Raw genomic sequence first — 20,439 nt, 5'->3', positions numbered from 1 at the left:
TCACATGAGACCGCTACAGTGGTGGCTCAAAACCAAAGGGTTTTCCCCGAGGGGCAACCCGTTCCGTCTGATCAAGGTCACGCGCAGATGTCTTCGTGCCTTAGATCTTTGGAAGAGACCATGGTTTCTCTCCCAAGGACTGATGTTGGGGGCTCAGTTCCGTCGAGTTACGCTGACAACGGATGCTTCCCGCACAGGCTGGGGAGCAACTATGGGGAGCCATCTGGCTCATGGATTATGGGGGGCCAGACAGCTCAGCTGGCACATAAATTGCCTAGAGATGATGGCAGTGTTCTACGCCCTGAGATGTTTCATCCCTCACCTGCGGGGCCGTCACGTGTTAGTCCGGACAGACAACACGTCGGTAGTCGCGTACATCAACCACCAGGGGGGTTGGCGTTCACGCCCTTTGTACAAATTGGCGCGGCATATCCTTCTGTGGACACAGGGGAAGTTGCTGTCCCTCAGAGCAGTGTACATTCCCGGGTGTCTGAATCAGGGAGCAGACGTCCTGTCGAGACAGGGGCTGAGGCCCGGGGAGTGGAGGCTCCACCCTCAGGTGGTGGAGTCCATCTGGACGAGATTTTACCAGGCGGAAGTGGATCTGTTTGCGTCCAGAGAGACGACACACTGTCCGCTATGGTTTTCTCTCACACATCCAGCACCGCTGGGTCTGGATGCCATGGTTCAGCCATGGCCGAGGCTACGGCTGTACGCTTTTCCCCCGATCGCTCTGCTCCCGGGAGTTCTGGAAAGGGTTCGTCGCAACAACGTCCGCTTGTTGTTGGTTGCCCCACTCTGGCCGAACCGAATATGGTTCTCGGACCTGGTGTCCCTCCTCGACGGCTCACCTTGGGAAATACCCGTCAGGAGGGATCTCCTCTCTCTGGCGGGTGGCTCGATTCTTCACCCCCGTCCAGAGTTATGGAAACTGTGGGTCTGGCCACTGAGGGGGCCAGACTCATAGAATCTGGTCTCTCAGCTGAGGCTGCTGAGACCATTCTTCACTCCAGAGCTCCCTCCACGAGGAAGCTTTATGCCTTTAAATGGAGAGTCTTTACTTCCTGGTGCAGCAAACACCTGCATGACCCTGTGAACTGCCCAATTGGTACAGTCTTGGAGTTTCTGCAGGAAAAGTTCACCGCAGGGTTATCTCCTTCTACACTGAAGGTGTATGTGGCGGCCATCTCGGCTTACCATGTTCCTTTGGTCGGGCAATCCCTTGGGAGAGACCCGCTGGTGGTTCGCTTCCTTCGTGGCACTCGGAGGCTGAGGCCTGTAGTCCGACCCAGGGTCCCAGCTTGGGACCTGGCCGTTGTGCTGGAAGGTCTGTCCATGGCTCCGTTTGAGCCCATTGAGACCGTTCCAGTCAAGTTTGTGGCACTTAAGACAGTACTTCTGTTGGCAGTCACTTCTCTGAGGAGAGTGGGTGACCTTCAGGCCCTGTCGGTTTCCCCTACGTGCCTTGAATTCGCACCGGGGATGGTTAAGGCTTTCTTGTACCCAAGGCCCAGCTATGTGCCTAAGGTACCGACTAATGTGCCACGACCTGTCGTACTTCAGGCCCTCTGTCCTCCCCCATTTAGGGATAGGAATCAGGAAAAGCTTAACTTGGTGTGTCCAGTGCGAGCACTGGATGCCTATGTTCACAGATCTTCTTTGTGGAGGAGGTCTGAGCAACTGTTTGTGTGCTTTGGCTCGCCCAAGAAAGGCCTGCCGGCGACCAAGCAGACACTCAGTAAGTGGATAGTTGAGACTATCTCTCTGGCTTATGAGACCACTGGACGGCCTTCACCTATCGCCGTCAGGGCTCATTCTACCCGGGGTATGGCAGCCTCTAAGGCCTTGTGGCTAGGGGCTTCAATGCAGGATGTCTGTGATGCGGCAGGCTGGTCCTCTCCTCTCACATTCGTTCGGTTTTACGAGTTAGATGTTGGTGCTACGCCTGGAGCCCAGGTGCTCATGTCTTAAGCTGTGCGCGTTTTTACACACAGACAGGCATTTGGTAGTATGGTGTTTTGGTACATCGTTCCCATAGCGTAGCTTCGGCGACGCAGCTCGAGTTCCCTCGAAGGGGAACGTCTCGGGTTACGAATGTAACCATTGTTCCCCGAGAAGGGAACGAGACGCTGCGTCTCCCTGCCATACTCCCTGCATCCCTGTCTCGCCTTGCTTCGGCACAATTTAGCTGAAGTTGGCTTGCTGGGTGCTCTTTTTATAGCTTCCTGGTTCCCACGTCACCCGCCTATGACGTGTCACTTGACCATTGGACTGATTTGACATACGTGCTTCAGACGCAATCACGCAGAGGGCGTTCCCATAGCGTAGCTTCGGCGACGCAGCGTCTCGTTCCCTTCTCGGGGAACAATGGTTACATTCGTAACCCGAGACGTTTTCTTGTGATTATCACCTATTGGTTACTCAACTGCTTTTTCCTATTTTTAAACCATTGTCGCTTCGGTTAAGGGCTAGATTTGGTGCTTGCATTAGAATGTCACTTTATACATTGGTTTATACTATTTTTCCTGATTTATTTTGTTATATGTCGCCTGGCGTTAGGGTTACAATTGGGTTCGGGAAGGGATGCCATTTTATGTAAATCTTACCCTAAACCGAAGCGACAATGGTAAGAAAATTGGTCAAAACAGTTGAGTAACCAATACGTGATAATCACACGAAAACAGGAATTCGTTATACAATCACGAAAAAACGCGGAAATTCGTGATAATATCACGAAAAAGAAAAAAAAATATGTGACTATATAACGAAATTTCGTGAGACTGGGCTGCAACAAACAAACGAACAAAAGTAATTTTGATGGCATTGATAAACCTGTAATGGTTTTCTGTGGCGGGGAAGAAACGTAAGCCATCAAAATCCAATATTTTCTGTGAGAGGCACTCGGGCGAAGGAAAAATGCCAGCTGTTGCTTAATCTCACACAACTGCACCAAGCTTCTGTCATGCTAACACATTGACCCCAGGTGATCTTATAAAAACGTTCCATTATTTTACACAAAGTCAACAAAAATCAAACAAGACCAAAACATTTTACAGCTGATAGCTGTCAAAAAAGTTCAGCGACAACGTCCCAAGGATGACAGCAGCAATGACAGTGTTCTTAATATGACAAAGTAAGTGTTTTGATTAATGCCATAATAAAAAAATATTCAGTGTTTATAATAAATCTATGAAATTATGGATTTGAATTTGTATTGTTATTATAACCTAAAGATGCTTTGTGAAAATTTGTAACAGAAAATAGTGGTTTTTATCTTGTCACTTTCTTTGTTTAGAATTTTTTTTACCCAAATTAGTCTAAATGGATTTATTAGTTTTGGAACCAAACTCTTCATATTTAAACAAAATATACATTATATATAAATACAAAAGTGTATTTTGTAAATATTTCTTAAATAAATAAATAAATACATGCATGTGTGTATATTTATATATACATACACATATATGATGTAAACAAAAACATTTATTGTGCAAACGATTAGTTGTAATTAATTGTTATGCAGCCCTACAATTGTATAAAGTCTTACTACATATTGAGTCCTAAAATATTTGATTGGACATTCGATTGTTCAAAACTGACAGAATGAAAATGAAATGTAAAGGATAAACCAATTGGAAATGTAATTAATCGGATTTAAGTGAGAATTAGTGAGTGGACATTAATGAGCCTTTGTGTCCATGCACAACACAGAAGACACATGAACCAGCCTGTTAGAACAAAAACAGACATAGAGAAAAGGAAGCAAGGTAATGCTAATGGTGAGGAAAGGCTGACAGAGACTGAAATAAACATCACCAGATGTTCAACTGAAGATGTGAAAACTAAGCAGAATAAACAGAGTTTGTTTTCTTGCACTTAAGTGGACAGCTCCTATGGTCCAATTCCCAATTTTACATTCCTTTGGTGTGTAAGTGTGTGATAGTACATGCTAACAATATGCATATTACGATATGCGATTTACAATAGGTACATACCCCAAAGTAAACGATGATGCGAGTTCACATCTACAACAAAAAAAGTTATGTGCACCACTGGCTATAGCGCCATTCTACTTAGGTGCTATCAAGTGCTTAAAGTCGTTCCTCTATGATTATGAGCCAGTGAACCACTTTTAGTGCTATTAAGCACCATTTTTTGCAGTGAGAGTGAAAAGGAAATGGAAAGCAAGCAGGATTATGTGCTAATATGAATTGATTCTGAATGCAAAGTAATTCATGTAGATGCTATCATAAATATCACTATTCAGTATAATTTAGCCACGTGTATATTATAGCACAATACAACAATTCCGTAAATTTCCCTTTCTGTCATTGCAATTCAAATGCAATATACTGTGCGGTGTGGCAAGTTTAACTGAAATTTTGCCCACCTTAATAAGAAGTCACTTTCAGAAGTGATAAAACTTCTTCAATTAATGTAATACAAACTCTCTGAGACTCAAATAACATTATTATCTCTTAGCCATAACAGAACTACTGGTGAATACGGCAGAAGAGAAATCCTTGGGGGCAGTCCTAGTGATTTAGCATGCGTAGCTGAGGTGGCCCACTTGGAACCAGTCCAGTGTGCACTGGGCTCAGCAGGAGCCGACGTGCATCAGGTGCATGCTTTAATCTCATGTGCTGAGTGGAGGAAAGAAAACCAACCTGAATTATGTATTTTACATTAAATATTGATACAAAACTAAGAATATCCAATAGAAGAAGAGGAAAGAGACAGATCACAGAGAAAGATGGGATAGCACGGTGCTGTCATTTCCTAAATACCACATCAAGTCATTCAAAAGCCACTTTAATGGCACACTCCACTTTTTTTGAAAATATGCTAATTTTCCAACTCCTCTAGAGTTAAACATTTGATTTTTACCGGTTCAGCCGATCTCCGGGTCTGGCGCTACCCACTTTAAGCATAGCTTAGCATAATCCATTGAATCTGATTAGACCATTAGCATCGCGCTCAAAAATAATTAAAGAGTTTCGATATTTAAAACTTGACTCTTCTGTAGTTACATCGTGTACTAAGACTGACGGAAAATTAAAAGTTGCGATTTTCTAAGCAGATTTGGCTAGGAACTAAACTCTCATTCTGGCGTAATAATCAAGGACTTGGCTGCCGTAACATGGCTGCAGGAGGTGCAATGATATTACGCACTGCCCGAAAATAGTCCCCTGCCATTGAAAGTTACTAAGAGGACTATTTTCGGCTGCTGTGTAATATCATTCCCTGCCATGAGAGCTTCCAGAAAAGACTCACACTTTGATCATAACAAGTGCTATGTGATTTTCCGCTAAGCCACTTAAACTCAGCAATGCCTGTAAGCTTCAAAGCCCACAAAAACAAATATGTACGACTATTTGTTTGCCATTTCATATGATGCCATTAAAAGCAGAACACCATGTACTGTACTGATTTTACTGAAGGTGCTTACCACAGTCCTTCATGGGCTCATCGGACCAGTCCTTGCAATCCTTGATATTGTCGCACACTTTACTGCTTTCGATGCACTCGCCGCTTTTACACAGGAACTTCATCGGACCGTCACATTTTGTGGCTGTGGAGGACAAAATAAAGTCTCATATCATTTATTTCCACATAAATAAAACTACATGAAGCGTTTTCTATAGCTTAGCATGGTGCTAGCAGCACTAAAGTCATGGGTTTGATTCATAGAGAATGTACATTGTACATCGCTTTGGATAAAAAAACTGCTTGCCAAATGTAAAAAGAAAATAATTTAAGCTACAAATAACACACAAATCAGAGAACATCTGTAGTGTGGCATCAAAACCTTGTATATTACAGAATTACATCTATTTGATGTGTGTTTTAGGTAAATGAAAGCTGATGATTGGGTCTAGCCTTTCATCTTTCCCTTTCACTTCAAAAGACACTGGAATAAGGGAGGGATGAAGAAATTTATTCAAAGACAGATGAAAGATAGAAAAGTGTGAAGTTTCTTACTTCTATTAATGCATCCAGCCTCATCACTGAAATCTGGACAGTCGTGCACTTTGTTGCACTGTTTAGTGCCGTGAATGCAGGAGCCGTCACCACACTGGAACTCATCTGGACGGCAGGTCAGAAGAGCTGTGTGAAAAAGACACACAAATTCTAACTGTATGTAAATCAACTGAACTAAAGTAGAGATTTGGGGCCAGATATACTAAACAGGTCAAATTAATGTGTGAGCACAATTCCAAAATAAAGCTTTACATTGGGAAAAATTTACTGACAAGGTGCATGTTAAAGAACACAGGTAGGGCTGCAACTAACGATTATTTTAATAATCGATTAATCTGTCGATTCTTTTTTCGATTAATCGATGAATCGGATAAAAAACAAAAAAACAAGAAAAGCATTAATTTCCAACCCCTTATTCAAAACAGAACTAAAATCTTTAGAAATTACACAAACATGTTGCTCCTTGAACATTCCTAAGCTGTTACAATAATAATAAAATAAAATAAAAATGGACTAACACAAAAAAATACACATGTATGCTTTACATCTGCCAAATATATAGACTTTTTTATGATGCATTTCCCATCAAGAAGCCTCTCTTGGTGGGATCAAAAAGATAGGTATACGAGTACACTCTTAAAAATAAAGGTACAAAAGTTGTCACTGGACAGTACTCTTTCAAAAAGGTACACCTTTGTACCCAAAAAAGTGCATATTAATACTTCAAAAGTACATATTGCCAGTTCAAAGATACATATTTGTACCTAAATGGTACATATTAGGACCTTTTATAAAGGGTACTGCCCCAGTGACAGCTTTGTACCTTTATATTTGACTTCATGTGTTTTCTCTGATCAGATAGCTATCTCATTTGTTAAAACTGTTCCATTTACATTTGGCCACATACATGCGTCTTGTGAAATGCAAATACACCATTCATTACTTTGCCTTAAAAAATGTAAGACGATGTTTATGCAACAAAAGGCGGCACTTACTGTATGTTGGGCCGGGCACGTGCGTCTCCTTGCTCGGCATGAGCTGGAGCGCGCAGGAAAGAGCAGCAGGAGAGTGACGGCGCGATGATTTTACGTATAGGTCCATGACGGGGAAAAGCGTTCATACAACTCTCTCTCAAAGTTTTATTTCATTGTTTAATATCAGTGGAGTTTGTCATTGGAGTTTTTTATTTGTTCTAGAAACTTTTTTACCCGCTGTCGTCGCTCCATAAAGCATAAGCGTGTCGTCTTTGTTTGTTTACCTCTTTGCCGGCTAACTTCCAGGTGACGCGCTTACGTTTGGGATGAGTAAAACACTGACATGTGGTTTTCCTCTACCTTTGCTGTTTTTTTTTCATCTTTTCCCCGCCGCCCTGTCTTTTCTCCGCCCTGTCTATGAGGCGCCGAACTCTGCAAGCAACAGTGCGCAAGAGAGACCGACGCTGCGTCCCAAACCGCATACTTCCATACTATATAGTAGGCGAAAAGCACTACTTCTCGTACTCTTTGCCTACTATATAGTATAGAAATAGGCTGTTTGGGACGCAGCACGAGTGTGTTCACTCCGCTCCGCGCTTAACTGAAGTGTTTATTTTTTCTTTTTTAAATGAAACGTCTCTGCGTCACGCGACACGACGAATCGATAATGAAATTCGTTGCCAACTATTTTAGTAATCGATTTTTATCGATTTAATCGATTCGTTGTTGCAGCCCTAAACACAGGCGAAAAATATGTTTCCTTTCAGTTGATCACTACGATGTCGTGACCGATGTTTAGGGAACGCGCTTCGCGTGGCCAATTAACTTTGAGAAACTTCAAAAATGCCAGTGAACATTGGCATGCAGTATTTGCATCTGCTGGCGCCGCCCAGCGAGTATACTGTAAAACGAGAGGCAGGTGCAATACCAAATCAGCTATTTTTGCTGAGAAAGCCTAGCATCCCGGCCAACATCTGAAATGGTACAGCAAAGCCGTGACATATCCATTCCCTTCCTTCAGGGACCGAGGGTTACAAACGTAAACCTAGACATTTTCCACATTGACCAATGCAAGTTATGACATTCCCTGCGTCCGAAACCGCATGGTGTGATGGTCGTACTAAATGGGATGAAGTACCTAATCATCGATCGTGAAAACAGTACGTTCTATGTAGTATGAATATTGGTAGTGTAAATGAAACTCGGACGTACTACATCCGCCATGTTGATGCATCACGTGACACACGTAGTCATAACAACAGGTGAGCCGTTAACTTGGATGCTGTTAAAGAAAGCGCAATTTAACCACAAGGAACCGCAGTTCCATATATGTATTTGCATTTAAATAGAGCCGCGTTACTGCTTTCCGACATTTATGAATATGACGACACCTCTCCTTATTCCTCAGTGATTCTTCTTCTGGGGACTCCCGGGATAGGAAAATGTCCATCGAATGCACCATCCAAAATTTTGCCGAAAGTAGTTGGTGATCCAGGTACTTTTCGCGTACTTTGAATAATATAAATTCGGCCTCGCCTACTGCTTTTCGCCTACTATATAAAATCTAAGTAGGTGGTTCGGATGATTTTTGGGAATTACATAATGGTGCAAATACTACTAAACTGATGAGCAAATTTATTTAGATAAATACAGCATTTGTATATGAAGAGTTTAGAAATAGTTACCATCAAAATCAGTATTGTATCAGGGCAGTATTTAAAAGTAAATTCTTTTTTTTTTACGCAAAATACAATATCTGCCATGTTATTCTGTCATCTTTTCTCCCCTTTTCCCCAAAACACAATAAACAGCACTCCTCCTTTTCTGCAGAATGCAATAAATTCCGCTGAATACACGGAATCCTAGTTTTCCTCATCTTGTACTTCGTGATCAACAAACAAACAAAATAATACTTTGATGTCATTGATAAACCTGTGGTGGTTTTCTATGACGGGAAAGAAACGTAAACCACCAACATCTAATAATATATATGAGAGGAACTCGGGAGACGGAAAAATGCCGGCTGTTGTTTGTTCTCACACGACAGCATGAAGCTTCTTTCATGCTAACACATTGACCACAGGGAATCTTATGAAAAATGTCCATTATTTTACACGAATTTAATGAAAATCGAGCAGGATCAAAACATTTGACAGCTGATTGTTGTCAAAAAAGTTCAGTGACGACGTCCCAAGTATAACCGCAGCAATGAAAGTGTTCTTAATATGAAAAAGTAAGTGTTTTGATTAATGCCATTAATGTTCAATCAATGTATAACACTAAACAACTAAATGAATATAACATGGCAAAGATGAATTAGTCAAAATGGATTTATTGCATTTTGAAACCAAACTCTTCATATATATAACCTTCACTTGTACCGTTCATTTTTGCCGGATGACTTTTTGGTAGCTTTTTTAATATGTTGATTCTGTATTAGTATGCAATCTGACTAACCCAATCATGTGCATTTTGGCGAGTACTCATGTAAAAGTCAGCTATGTCTTAAATCAAACTAAACAAATGGGAAAATCAGAAATTTGTAAAAAACAGTGAGCCAAAAAGTAAATGTCAGGTCCTGGCTGAGGCCCAGTTACAGTAAGTGCTTGCAGAAGCGATGCATCTTCAGCCGTTTCCTGAGCATTTTTATGATTAACTGCTTTCATTGAATACATCTTTCACCAAATTGGCAAATAGTGTTTTTCTTGTATTAATCATAAACTTCACTCAATTTACTAAGACAAATGCTAAAACCAAGAAAAAACTATTTGTTAACACGTTTTGTACTGTATACTGTATGAATAATTCCTCTTGCAATTTTGTTTCTCAAGTAAATTTATCTTGTTTAAGACAAAAACAATGATTAGGAAAACGATTTTGTGCGGCGTACCATGCATGTCCTTAGTTTTGGATGAAAGCATCTGTCAAATAAAAAAATGATAATCTAAAACACTTAATGCATATGAAATGCACATTAAAGTTGGTTTTTACGTTTTGTCGCGATTTGCTTTTAGATTTCAAGGTAATCAAGTTTATTTATAACCTTTATCAAGAGTTAAAACACTTAAAACAGTCACCTACTCCAGGGCATAATAATGAAAAACGGAAAAAATGTGCTGTTCTGCAACGAGAGGTATTTTAATTATTCACATTCATCTTTTTAAATCCCTTTAATCTTTCATACGGTGTACTTTAGAGAAGCCGCAGAGGGAGAACATCCACTGCGATCAATTTCAGCGCGGCAAGTTATCTCGTAGCAGCTCGCTCTCGCCTCCATGAGCTTAGAAATACAAATTTAGGGAGAAATAAAAGCGAAAACGGAATGCACATACATGCCATTTAGTGTTATAAATTAGATGAACAAAAACCAAGTAAACACACAATGACTCCCAATGCACGCAAATAACTGAATAGCTAATTTACATTAAAAGTGTAAAACTGACTGGAGATCAGCCATGGTACACCACTTTTAATGTCAGATGAATTTTTTCTACAATATAACCTACAGGTTGGTGTATGAACTATATTGCTAGTATGTGATTATTATTGGTCACAACTGCATCATTTATTAAACATGTGTCTCTTATTAGCTGTTCCTGGCATTTCATGGTTATCGTGATTTTTAAGGCGGCTGGTGGGGGTAAGTCCCTAATGCAAGGCTTATTGCTCGGAATGAAATTCATAATTTGTCTTTATTGTCCAGATAAATTACTTTGTTCGTTATGCTGAACAAACACAAATGATTGTGTCGCACAATCCTACGGACCCCACCCACACAGCAAGCACTCTTTTAAACCCCTAAACACATGTTGCCTAGCAACCATCAAGACACTTGGGCACATGCTGGTACTAGGACATCGATGAAGATTAACATGGAATAAACCCGTGGCACAAGCATCTTTTTCTCAATAGACGCATTAACGCGCTTCAACAAACTACACACATCTGCGCACATGCTCTGCACACAAAAACAAACAGTTTTGAGCAGCAGGTTTTGTGTGTTGAGGATTATATGTGCTCAAACAAACACATGCTAATTTCCTCAAACCCCGTGAAAGCACAAATCTTTGAAATCTTTCATTTCCGTATTCATCCGATTCATCCAAAAATCTGTTGTGTTGGAACCAAATTGAAATCTCATTAATTGTCAAATTATTATTTTCGTTTTGTAATGCATTGCTTTGGCTTTAGGTCTTTAGCTGGAATCCTTCATTTAGTTGAATTTGGCACTCAAATTTAGAGCTAATTTAAATACACTGTAGGGAATTAAGAAGATTTTGAGCTTTTTTGTGTTTTAAGCAAAATCAATAATCTGACCTTTTTTAACATTATGCATAACACGTACAAAACTGAATACATTTATTTGTTATAAAACTCAGTTATACATCATATCTCTTTTAAGTGCACATAAAAAAACAAGTCAAATGATGTGCGTTTAAGTCGGATGTTTATGAAGAATATGTGACTGTCAAAACAAAAATTTGCCAACCAAAGTTCTCTCTGAGACGTGCGTTTTGAAAGGCCACATCTGTATATATCCAAACTGGACATTGCATCTTCATGGCGAAAGTTTGTTTTCATGCGTTTTAAAGTTTTGACAGTTCAAACTTTATTTTACTTGCAGCTGCTCTTGTCTACGTACACCCAGCCTGTAATTCGCACGGGTACAGAGCAAAGATCTCTCTCACCTCTTAAAGCTACAGTAACCAAATTAATTTGTCAATAATATAAAAGAGAAAATGACTCTCTGCTCATGACTGAGTTTTACTTTATAAAATATATTTTATCCATATACTAATTAAATTTAATAGGGGTGTGACGGATCACAAAACTCACGGTTCGGATCACATTGCGGTTTTTGAGGCACGGATCGGATAATTTTTCGGATCAGAAAAAAAAGGATGAGAAAAATCTAATAACAAATCAAGAAATTACAAACATTTATAAAAAAGAACAAAGTTGCAGATTAAGTAAGGTCTAAAATTATCATTAGGTACAGAAATTGAATCACTGTATTAATTGGAATAATTAAATGTAATTTTTATTTTTTAGAGCTTCAGAAGGGATTTTCTCTGTGTCTTGGGTTGTTTGCTTAACATTATTGACACAGACCTAAGTAGGTTAATTGAGGTTACTGTCTCTTTAAGACCAAATTGGCACAGACAGGTTTCTGCTTCTAATCTATACACACACTGTAGACATAAACAAATGTTTTTTATTAGAAAAAGAATACTGTGGAGATCTTTTTGTTTGTATGTGCCCTGTCAAGAACAGAAAGATTTTATGTTTGCTTGCTTTTTGAAACACATCTCTCCGTGTGTGCACTTTTGAGTCCCACATAAAAACGTTATGTTATTTTTTTAATTGCTCTATTAGCCAAATGTATTTTAATACACTACAGTATGAGATACAGTGACGCAACTCTCCAAGGTTTACACATCAAGAGTTCTGAATCTGCTGATCTTTGAAGAATGATCACGTCTGACTGGAGCTGGACCGGACACATTCAACTGCAAGTGCGTTTGTGCGTAAAGTAAACTGCTGACTTTAAAGGTAGGGTTTCACATTTTGAAAAATGCTAACGGTAGCCGCCTGGCAATGAAATCACGATCCCACCCTCCAGTCAAATCGCCATCCAAAGTCACGCCTCTTTCAACACCCATGAACACGTACAGATCAGACGTCCACATCTCATGTCTCATTTACCAGTGAGAAAACTTTGCAGGACAAAGTGAATAACATTTGCAAAATAACTAACATAAACAACTGGTTTACATCAGAATTAGTAAAAGCACACTTTCGGTTGTGTGGACCTCCTGTCTGTTAACAGCGAGAATTGACAACCTGTACAGGAGCCACAAAACGAAAGACATCTTTTATAACAACAAGAGAAAAAACTGCCTGGATCAGCAAAGAACAAAAACCCAAATTAACATCGGTAACTTTACTGCTTTACCACGAGATGCAAACATCTGCAGGAGGCAAAGGGTCTGAAAAGGTCGTTGCACTGTTTATTATGGTAAGGTAGGTACGCGATATGTTTGTATTGAGATGGATTCAGATATTCTACTTTAATGAAACATGGTGTTGCTAATGAAATTTGTGTTCGTTTACGGATTAGCGTAATAATACAGTTAGCGCACGTGAACGCGGCAATGACGTATGGTGTCTGCGTGGACTAGCTGCGCGATGGGCATTCAAATTACGCTTACGAATGAAGGACAAACAAGGTAACGTCTGTTCAGACCGAAATCTATGATTGGTTGAAAATGTTTTGGTCCTACGCCTTTCACAGATGACATACATTTCTATGAATACTTTTAAACAACTTAGCACAGTGATTGCTATCAGGATGTGAGGAGACTTTTAACCAGCATAACTAAAAATGTTTTAGGATCAGATGTGTTACCCTACCCTTTAATGCCTTTTTGCAGTTAAATTGTTTCCCTTGAATGTTAACATTTGAAAACCTTTGAAAAACATTTTAATGATAGCTTGAAGAATCAGTATTGGGCATTGGTATTGCAAATCCTGATCGGAGCATTCCTACTGTTTAGTTAGCTTGTATACTTACGACAGTTGGCCTCATCCGACTTGTCCTTGCAGTCTGCGTCTCCGTCACATTTCCAGTTAAAGTGGATGCATTCTCCGCTCCTGCACTGGAATTCCCCTGCGGGGCAACGCGGCTTTTGTGGTTCTGTCCTGCGGCTGCAACGCTCAATAGATTCGTCAGATTTATCTCGGCAGTCGGGATCTCCATCGCAGCTCCACAGGGCTGGGATACACTCAGAGTCGTTGCAGCGGAATTCGAGCGGGGCGCAGGTGCTGCTGCTGGTGGCCGGCGTGCAACTCTCCTCATCGCTTCCATCACCACAGTCGTCATCTCCATCACAGACGAACGTGGGAGCCACGCACATATGGTTGCGACACTTAAACTCTTTTGGGGGGCAGGCCTTTGCGTCTGAAGAGAAGAAAATAGGAGTTTATTAAAACTGAGTCTTATAGCAAAACTGACATTAAGCCCTTAGATGGGTATTAAACAGGAGATCTAGTCTGACACTATTTTAAAGGGCACCTATTGACCGATTTACGATTTTTCATTTCCTTTGGTGTGTATTAGTATGTTAACGATATGCAAAAAGTACATGACCCAAAGTAAATGATGATGCGAGTTATCATCTCCAGCGTAAATCTCTTTTCTCGGGCTACAACAAACACACAGATAGTAGGCAACAGTTTACTTCCTGGGATTGGAGATGTAGTAAAGACCAATATTATCATAATTCCTCCCGCTTCAGATTTACAGCCTGTAAGTTAACTCCTGTTAGCACTGCATTGTGACCAAATCTTTTAAACATGGTAAGAAGCGTCACATTACGGCTGACGCCAGAGGTATTCAGGCCGAACACAACGTACAGATTAGTCGGCCAATCAGAGACACAGTGCTTTTTAAATCTCTGAGTTTTGTACAAAATCCATGCATTTCAGGAAGAGAGTGAAATCTGGAGCTACAAAAATGTACGCTATTTGGAATATAGTTTTTTATTATAAACCATGCAAACACATTGTATTATACCAAATACACATAATAATGTTTTTTTAGCAATGAAATAGGTGCCCGTTTAATGATTCCAACTTTTTTGCATATAAAAGTTAATAGGCAAAAGTTCATATTTAAAAAAAAGCATTAACCAAAATAAAATGCAATGCATAAGTACATGACTATAGGACAACATTCATATAAGTTGTTGTAAGGCTGACTGATACAGATTTTTCTGTTTGATTATTAAATTATTGCTTTTACACAAAACCTCAATATGGGTTTCATTCTTGATTTTAAGGCTTTCAAATGTAAGCATTATAACAAAGTCTGTCAATACAATATAGTACTGCAAGCAAGTTGCGATCAATTCAGATCTTATTTTCTACATTGCTACATGGGAGTCCTTTAATATCCACCAAGGGCTCTGTGGCATCAAAAAGACTGATTATCCCTGATCCAAAATAATAAAGAATAATGAAAATATTATTTCCACTGCCAAAACACTAAACCAATGAGTTAACATTATTTTAGATTGACCGAATAAAAGCAATCATTGAAGTTTTATAGCAATATTAGAACAAGCTCTGGGCTATTCTGTAATAATTTAGGCTCTGTGGCCTCAATGATTCAACCATGCTGCGGGTGACCCGAGGGTCACGCTTCAGCCTCACATTGGTGGCAGACGCTAAATGGGCTTAACTGTACTGTAGTAAGCGCCTGTCCGCTCTTTAATGGGGTCACCCACCCTGCCGGAATAACCACCCTGAACAGCTACACAGCGAATGAGCAGTACATTCACGGGAGCTAGATTTGTAAAGGATTTGCAATGGCTTATGTGTACACGACCGGGTTCAAGCACTTTTTGAGCAGATTATAAGTGAGAGAAATCGATCGTGAACATTTGTGACCCTTGCATCAATACGCAAACTATCTGCAAAGAGCACACGGGTCTCATTAAACATTTTGACAGTCAAAACGGTGGCATTTGCAAAACTGTATTGCCGAACTTGAAATCAATGCTACTTGTGCCATTCACAGAAAAGGTCACCGTTGTTGTTCATTGCGGTTTAGTTGATTTGTGTTTCATATTTTCGCCACCCACGCTTTAGTGCTTTTGACACCAATTACAATAATGGCCTATGTGGCTAACTGTATTTTTTGTAAAGCTGATTAGCAAACATGTGTCTAATTGGCTAATATAAACAAATAGACAAGGGCTATTAGGAATCAACCGATGTCCCTGTCGTCAGCCACTATCGAATGACCAAGAAAAACAGAATGGAAAATCACATCAGAATGGAAAATAGGCTGGCTTCTGACAGATTTAACTTAGGGTTGGAAATTCATCATCAAAAGCATTAAGATGTTGTCTGTGCGTCATCATTTCTATACCTACAAGGTCAAGTCTGACATTAAATGTTGCATGTGTTTAATAGAAAAGCAAGTGATTGGATCTTGCTGGTGTGTACACTTCCAAGGGATAGAAAGTGGTGTTTGCTCTAAGCAGGGGTATATTGGAATGACCTGCTCTTCTCTTGAGGGACTAGAATGGCAGTGGTGGAAATGAAAAGGACAACACGCTCTCCATCAGAACACAAACAAGTACTGAAGCTTTATGACACACACACAAAAGACAGTAGAGTCACATTCCAACTGGATTGAAATATAAATTAGGTTTGCACACTTTCAGAAAACAAATACAACATTAAATAAAAATAAAGTTAAATAAAAAACGAAAATGGGAAAACTGACATCTATAATAGGGAAAGCATCACTGGTAATGTTGCTTATACTATTCTTCAGAAAAGAAAAAAAAAATCACAAATATAACTTCTGTCTCCTAACATGTCCCACATAAAACACACCTCAAATAAAGTGGTTTGAAATGAAGTGTGCAAATTTTTAAAGGCGGGGTGCATGATCTCTGAAAGCCAATGTTGACATTTGAAATCATGAGACCTGCCCCACATATACGCAACCCAGGCAACATGTCGGTTAGTAGACACGCCCCTTACTGCTGATTGGCTGCAAGTGTGTTTTTGTAGTCGGCCCGACTCTCTTTTCCAAAGTGTTTTTCAAAAATCATGCACCCCGCCTTTAATCGGACAATCACACTGTCAGAAAGAAACATCCAAAAATGGTCCCAAGCTGTCACTGGGGCAGTACCCTTTAAAGGGCACATATTATGCACATTTTTACAATATTTAATGCAAGTCTCTGGTGTGTCCAGATTGTAAAGATTCAGCTCAAAATACCCCACAGATCATTTATTATAGATGGTTTCAGCAGTAACAACATAAACAAGCGGCTGTCGCGCTCCGCACGTAACTTCCGGTAAACTCCGCTAATAATAAATAACCACAAAGTTATTTAAACATAGTTTATTTAAATAACAAGCAACAAAACAAAACATAGATTACCTAGGAAACCAAAACATTTGTTATTTTCGACAAGGCAATTGTTCAAGAGATCAGTTTAGCAACTAGTCAGACCATAAAAAAAACGAAACCGGAAGTAAAGTTCAGATCCAGACGTGTATCACGTGCGTCCGATGAAACCGTCTATAAATGCCTCTATTTGGTTGGGAGCTAAAAACGCACGTTTTGTGTGTGTACCTTTAAATGCAAATACGCTTTTGCTCTTCTCTCCCTTCCCAAAAGAGATGCTTTCATTAAAATAGATCTGATTTCACAAAAAAAACACACAAAAATAATAGCAGACAACGTCCAATTCACTGAAGGCAGAAACTATGGTAATAAAAGACTGTCAGTCAGTGGCTGTGGGCGTGGCTTTTGCAGTGTGACATCACATTGCTAAGATAATCAAAATAGAATGTCTAATGAGACTGCTTTGGTTGAATAGGGATTAAAAAGAAGGGGTGAATGGATTTTTTTCATTGTAGGGTGGTTGTGTTCACACACTGCCAACACACATTTATGTCCAAACACCTTGTAAAAGTGGATTTTGTATAATAGGTGCCCCTTTAAAAAGTTCCTAATATGTATGATTTGTATACAAATGTTACCAAAATGTACCTTTGAAGTATTAATATGCACTCTTTGCACCAGTATGTACATCTGAGGGAATATAAACTCTTAGGTGCCATTGTTTTGAAAAATTTTCCTGATGGTGCAGATTTTTATACGGTTCACCGTATTTTCTGGACTATAAGTCGCTCCGGAGTATAAGTTGCATTTGTCAAAAATGTGTTTTGAAGAGGAAAAAACATATATAAGTCGCACTGGACTATACGTCGTATGGTTTCTCTTGGTTCATATGAAATAATTTTGACGTATAAGTCGCACCTGACTACAGCCATAGTTCCAGGACTCGCCGAACTATGAAAAAAGTGTGACTTATAGTCCGTAAAATACGGTAATAGGTAAAGAAATTCCATTAACTTATTTTGAAGGACAAACCTACAGTAAATCAAATTTAGGAATCAGAATACCATAAAGTAATAAGAATAGGTACTTTGGATTCGGTGTACGCAAACGTCTGTGCACGGTTGAACGCACAGCCTTGCAGAGCATAGTTTATTTGACTCGTACTTGGACACATGCGCATTGCAACAAAATGCAAATCTCCTGGGCTACATACAAAATTCTCCTCTATGCGCATGCTGCACAACCTACGTGTTATTGCATCTCTATTTTACACGAAATTATCTCTATTGTATAGTTATGTGCATGTGGACAGAAGACCAGTTTGGATATATATTTTTTACACCACTTTGTAACAACTGCTGGCTTATCGTTAATAAAATGATGAGGGTAAAATAACGTAATAAAAATAAGCGCTAAATTACCTTCATATAAAATCCCTAAAACTAATCATTTGTTGTAAGTAATCTCTTTGCATCAAACAAAAGTTTGGAGAAATCAAACTTTAAGGAAACTTTGATTGGAAAAGATGGAAATCTATCTAATGTTACAAAGATCAAACACACATTGTTGTTATACACAAAGGTCTGACTTTCATCATTCAATGGCTGCTGATATATATATCTCTGCTGTGTAGAATCTGATGGTATCTCCTGTAGAGGTCAAGGACAACAATGAATGGATCTCAAAAAAGCGAGAATGAAAAGCTCAATGCAGGTCAACTCGATCCAGCTGACCAACATCAACTACTCATTTCCCAATCCAATAACAGACTGGTACTAGATAAGCCTTTACATTAGATCCCTACGACCTTGAAGCACACAAAGCGGAAAAATCTATATCGGAACTGAATGCGAAACGAGGTAGATTGATTTTAGACTTCTGTCCGCTTCATGACGAGGTCATGATCACCCTTTACGGGGTTTATTTTGTGGTAATAACCAACTGGATATACACCTTACTTACAGAAAGTGTGGAATTATTTATTTGAATAAAAAAACAGGTGTCCCAAATAATTTGTGTGCTTTCCACCCAGCTTGACATCTGCTATTGTCTAGCCTACATCTCAAGAAGTCTCACATCAAACTCACGACATGATGACCACCCAAAAATCAACAATTCAAAGCACCAAACATGGTAAGGCATGGTAAGGATGGCTTACTTAAACACTGTACTTGGTGTCTAACTACACTAAATTAGAACTGTGAAAATATTTTTTTCACATCGAAAAACTAAACACTGCTTCCTTTATATTCTGAGGGTACTTTATAACCATACATTCTCTACACACATTTCCAATGACACACCATACCATGACCACCCATCTATGAGAAGCCATCGGGGGCAGCTTTAGCATCGAGGCTCATGCACTCAGCAAATGTCATGTGGCCCAGTCAGCACAGAGTTAATGGTGCATTCAATACTCCACTCCATCAGCCCATAATATTACAGTAACTCGCATTAAGAGAGATTTCTCTCCTCCAGGGACTATGGGACTGTAACCATGATACACTGAGCTGAGAGGATGGGATGCCACAAACATACTGAGGCAGCTAAAAACTGTGGAGCTTTGGGAATGACCCAACGATCAAAACTTTTTCCTGACAACACTGCCTAAGATATTGACGGAGATATTGAACAGGCCAAAAAGTTAACTAAAGGCAGAATGTGTGGTTCATTATTCAGCCTGAAGTTTAGGAGAAAAAAAGGAACTTTTGTCTTTTCTCTCTTACTCTTGTAAAATGTCTCAAAACATTGTAAGCTGGTATTGTACTTCTAATTTAATTGCCTCCCTAAGATAAATCGCTTTGCTTAATGTTTTAATTTATGTCATTTTTTGATTATCGAGTAAACATACAAAGAAAAAAAATTTGATTGCAATTATTGTCCTTATTATTTGCAAGGGTTCTTAAAGGTTTGCGTCAGAAAGCAGTTGTAACAGTTTAGAAATGACCGCAGACAGTGAGCAGAAATTGGCTGAACTACTGTAAAATAGCTTGGAAAATGACTGACCCCTCAGTGCAACAAATTCATTTAGAGAACAACTCCGGACAAGACTCTCTAAACCGAGCCTGCAGCTGTTTACAACATTTTCACACCTGCTGAAGTGCATCTGTATGTTGACCGGGGTAGAAGTATTACCTCTGGGTGGATTAGCAAATGGCAGCAGAGATGAAAGAGAAATATCAGACTATTGTCAGGGGATAGAAGAAGTTCAGCATATTGCCTGACATTACACGGGTGCAAGTACCTCAGGGCGTGCAACTGTTTGCTGAGTGCAGCCAGTATTCTCACCCACATAAAAAACTGACTGGCTCAAAAGGGCAAATGCTTCTTTATAAAGAGTGCATGGCCAGTGCAGGAAAATTATTCCATATTAAAAACACATTGAATCATAATTAGAAAGATTAATAACATCACTAGGGAAGATTTGAAGCAACTAAACATTCCAGCTTTACAATTACAATAAAGGAATTCCATCCCATCTCATCTCATATTAATTTTGGGATTAACATAAATCAAATAATTCATTCATTTCACTGGTATTGGAGAG

General features: G+C 39.6%; 1 protein-coding gene across 4 annotated transcripts in view; it reads right to left on the bottom strand.

Moving 5' to 3' along the window:
* Positions 1 to 20,439, bottom strand: part of lrp8 (low density lipoprotein receptor-related protein 8, apolipoprotein e receptor) — a 248,637-nt gene that overhangs the window by 49,182 nt on the left and 179,016 nt on the right. For all 4 annotated transcript variants that reach the window (XM_065272696.2, XM_065272699.2, XM_065272697.2 and 1 more), the window contains exons 5-7: positions 13,534 to 13,920; positions 5,986 to 6,111; positions 5,453 to 5,575 (exon numbers count right to left, since the gene is read on the bottom strand). In XM_065272696.2, coding sequence (XP_065128768.1) covers positions 5,453 to 5,575; positions 5,986 to 6,111; positions 13,534 to 13,920 — 636 coding nt within the window. The remainder of the gene's footprint in view (positions 1 to 5,452; positions 5,576 to 5,985; positions 6,112 to 13,533; positions 13,921 to 20,439) is intronic.

This window comes from Paramisgurnus dabryanus, chromosome 7 (genome assembly GCF_030506205.2).
Source record: "Paramisgurnus dabryanus chromosome 7, PD_genome_1.1, whole genome shotgun sequence".
Classification (NCBI taxonomy): Eukaryota; Metazoa; Chordata; class Actinopteri; order Cypriniformes; family Cobitidae; genus Paramisgurnus; species Paramisgurnus dabryanus.
This window is presented reverse-complemented; position numbering and strand designations above follow the sequence as displayed.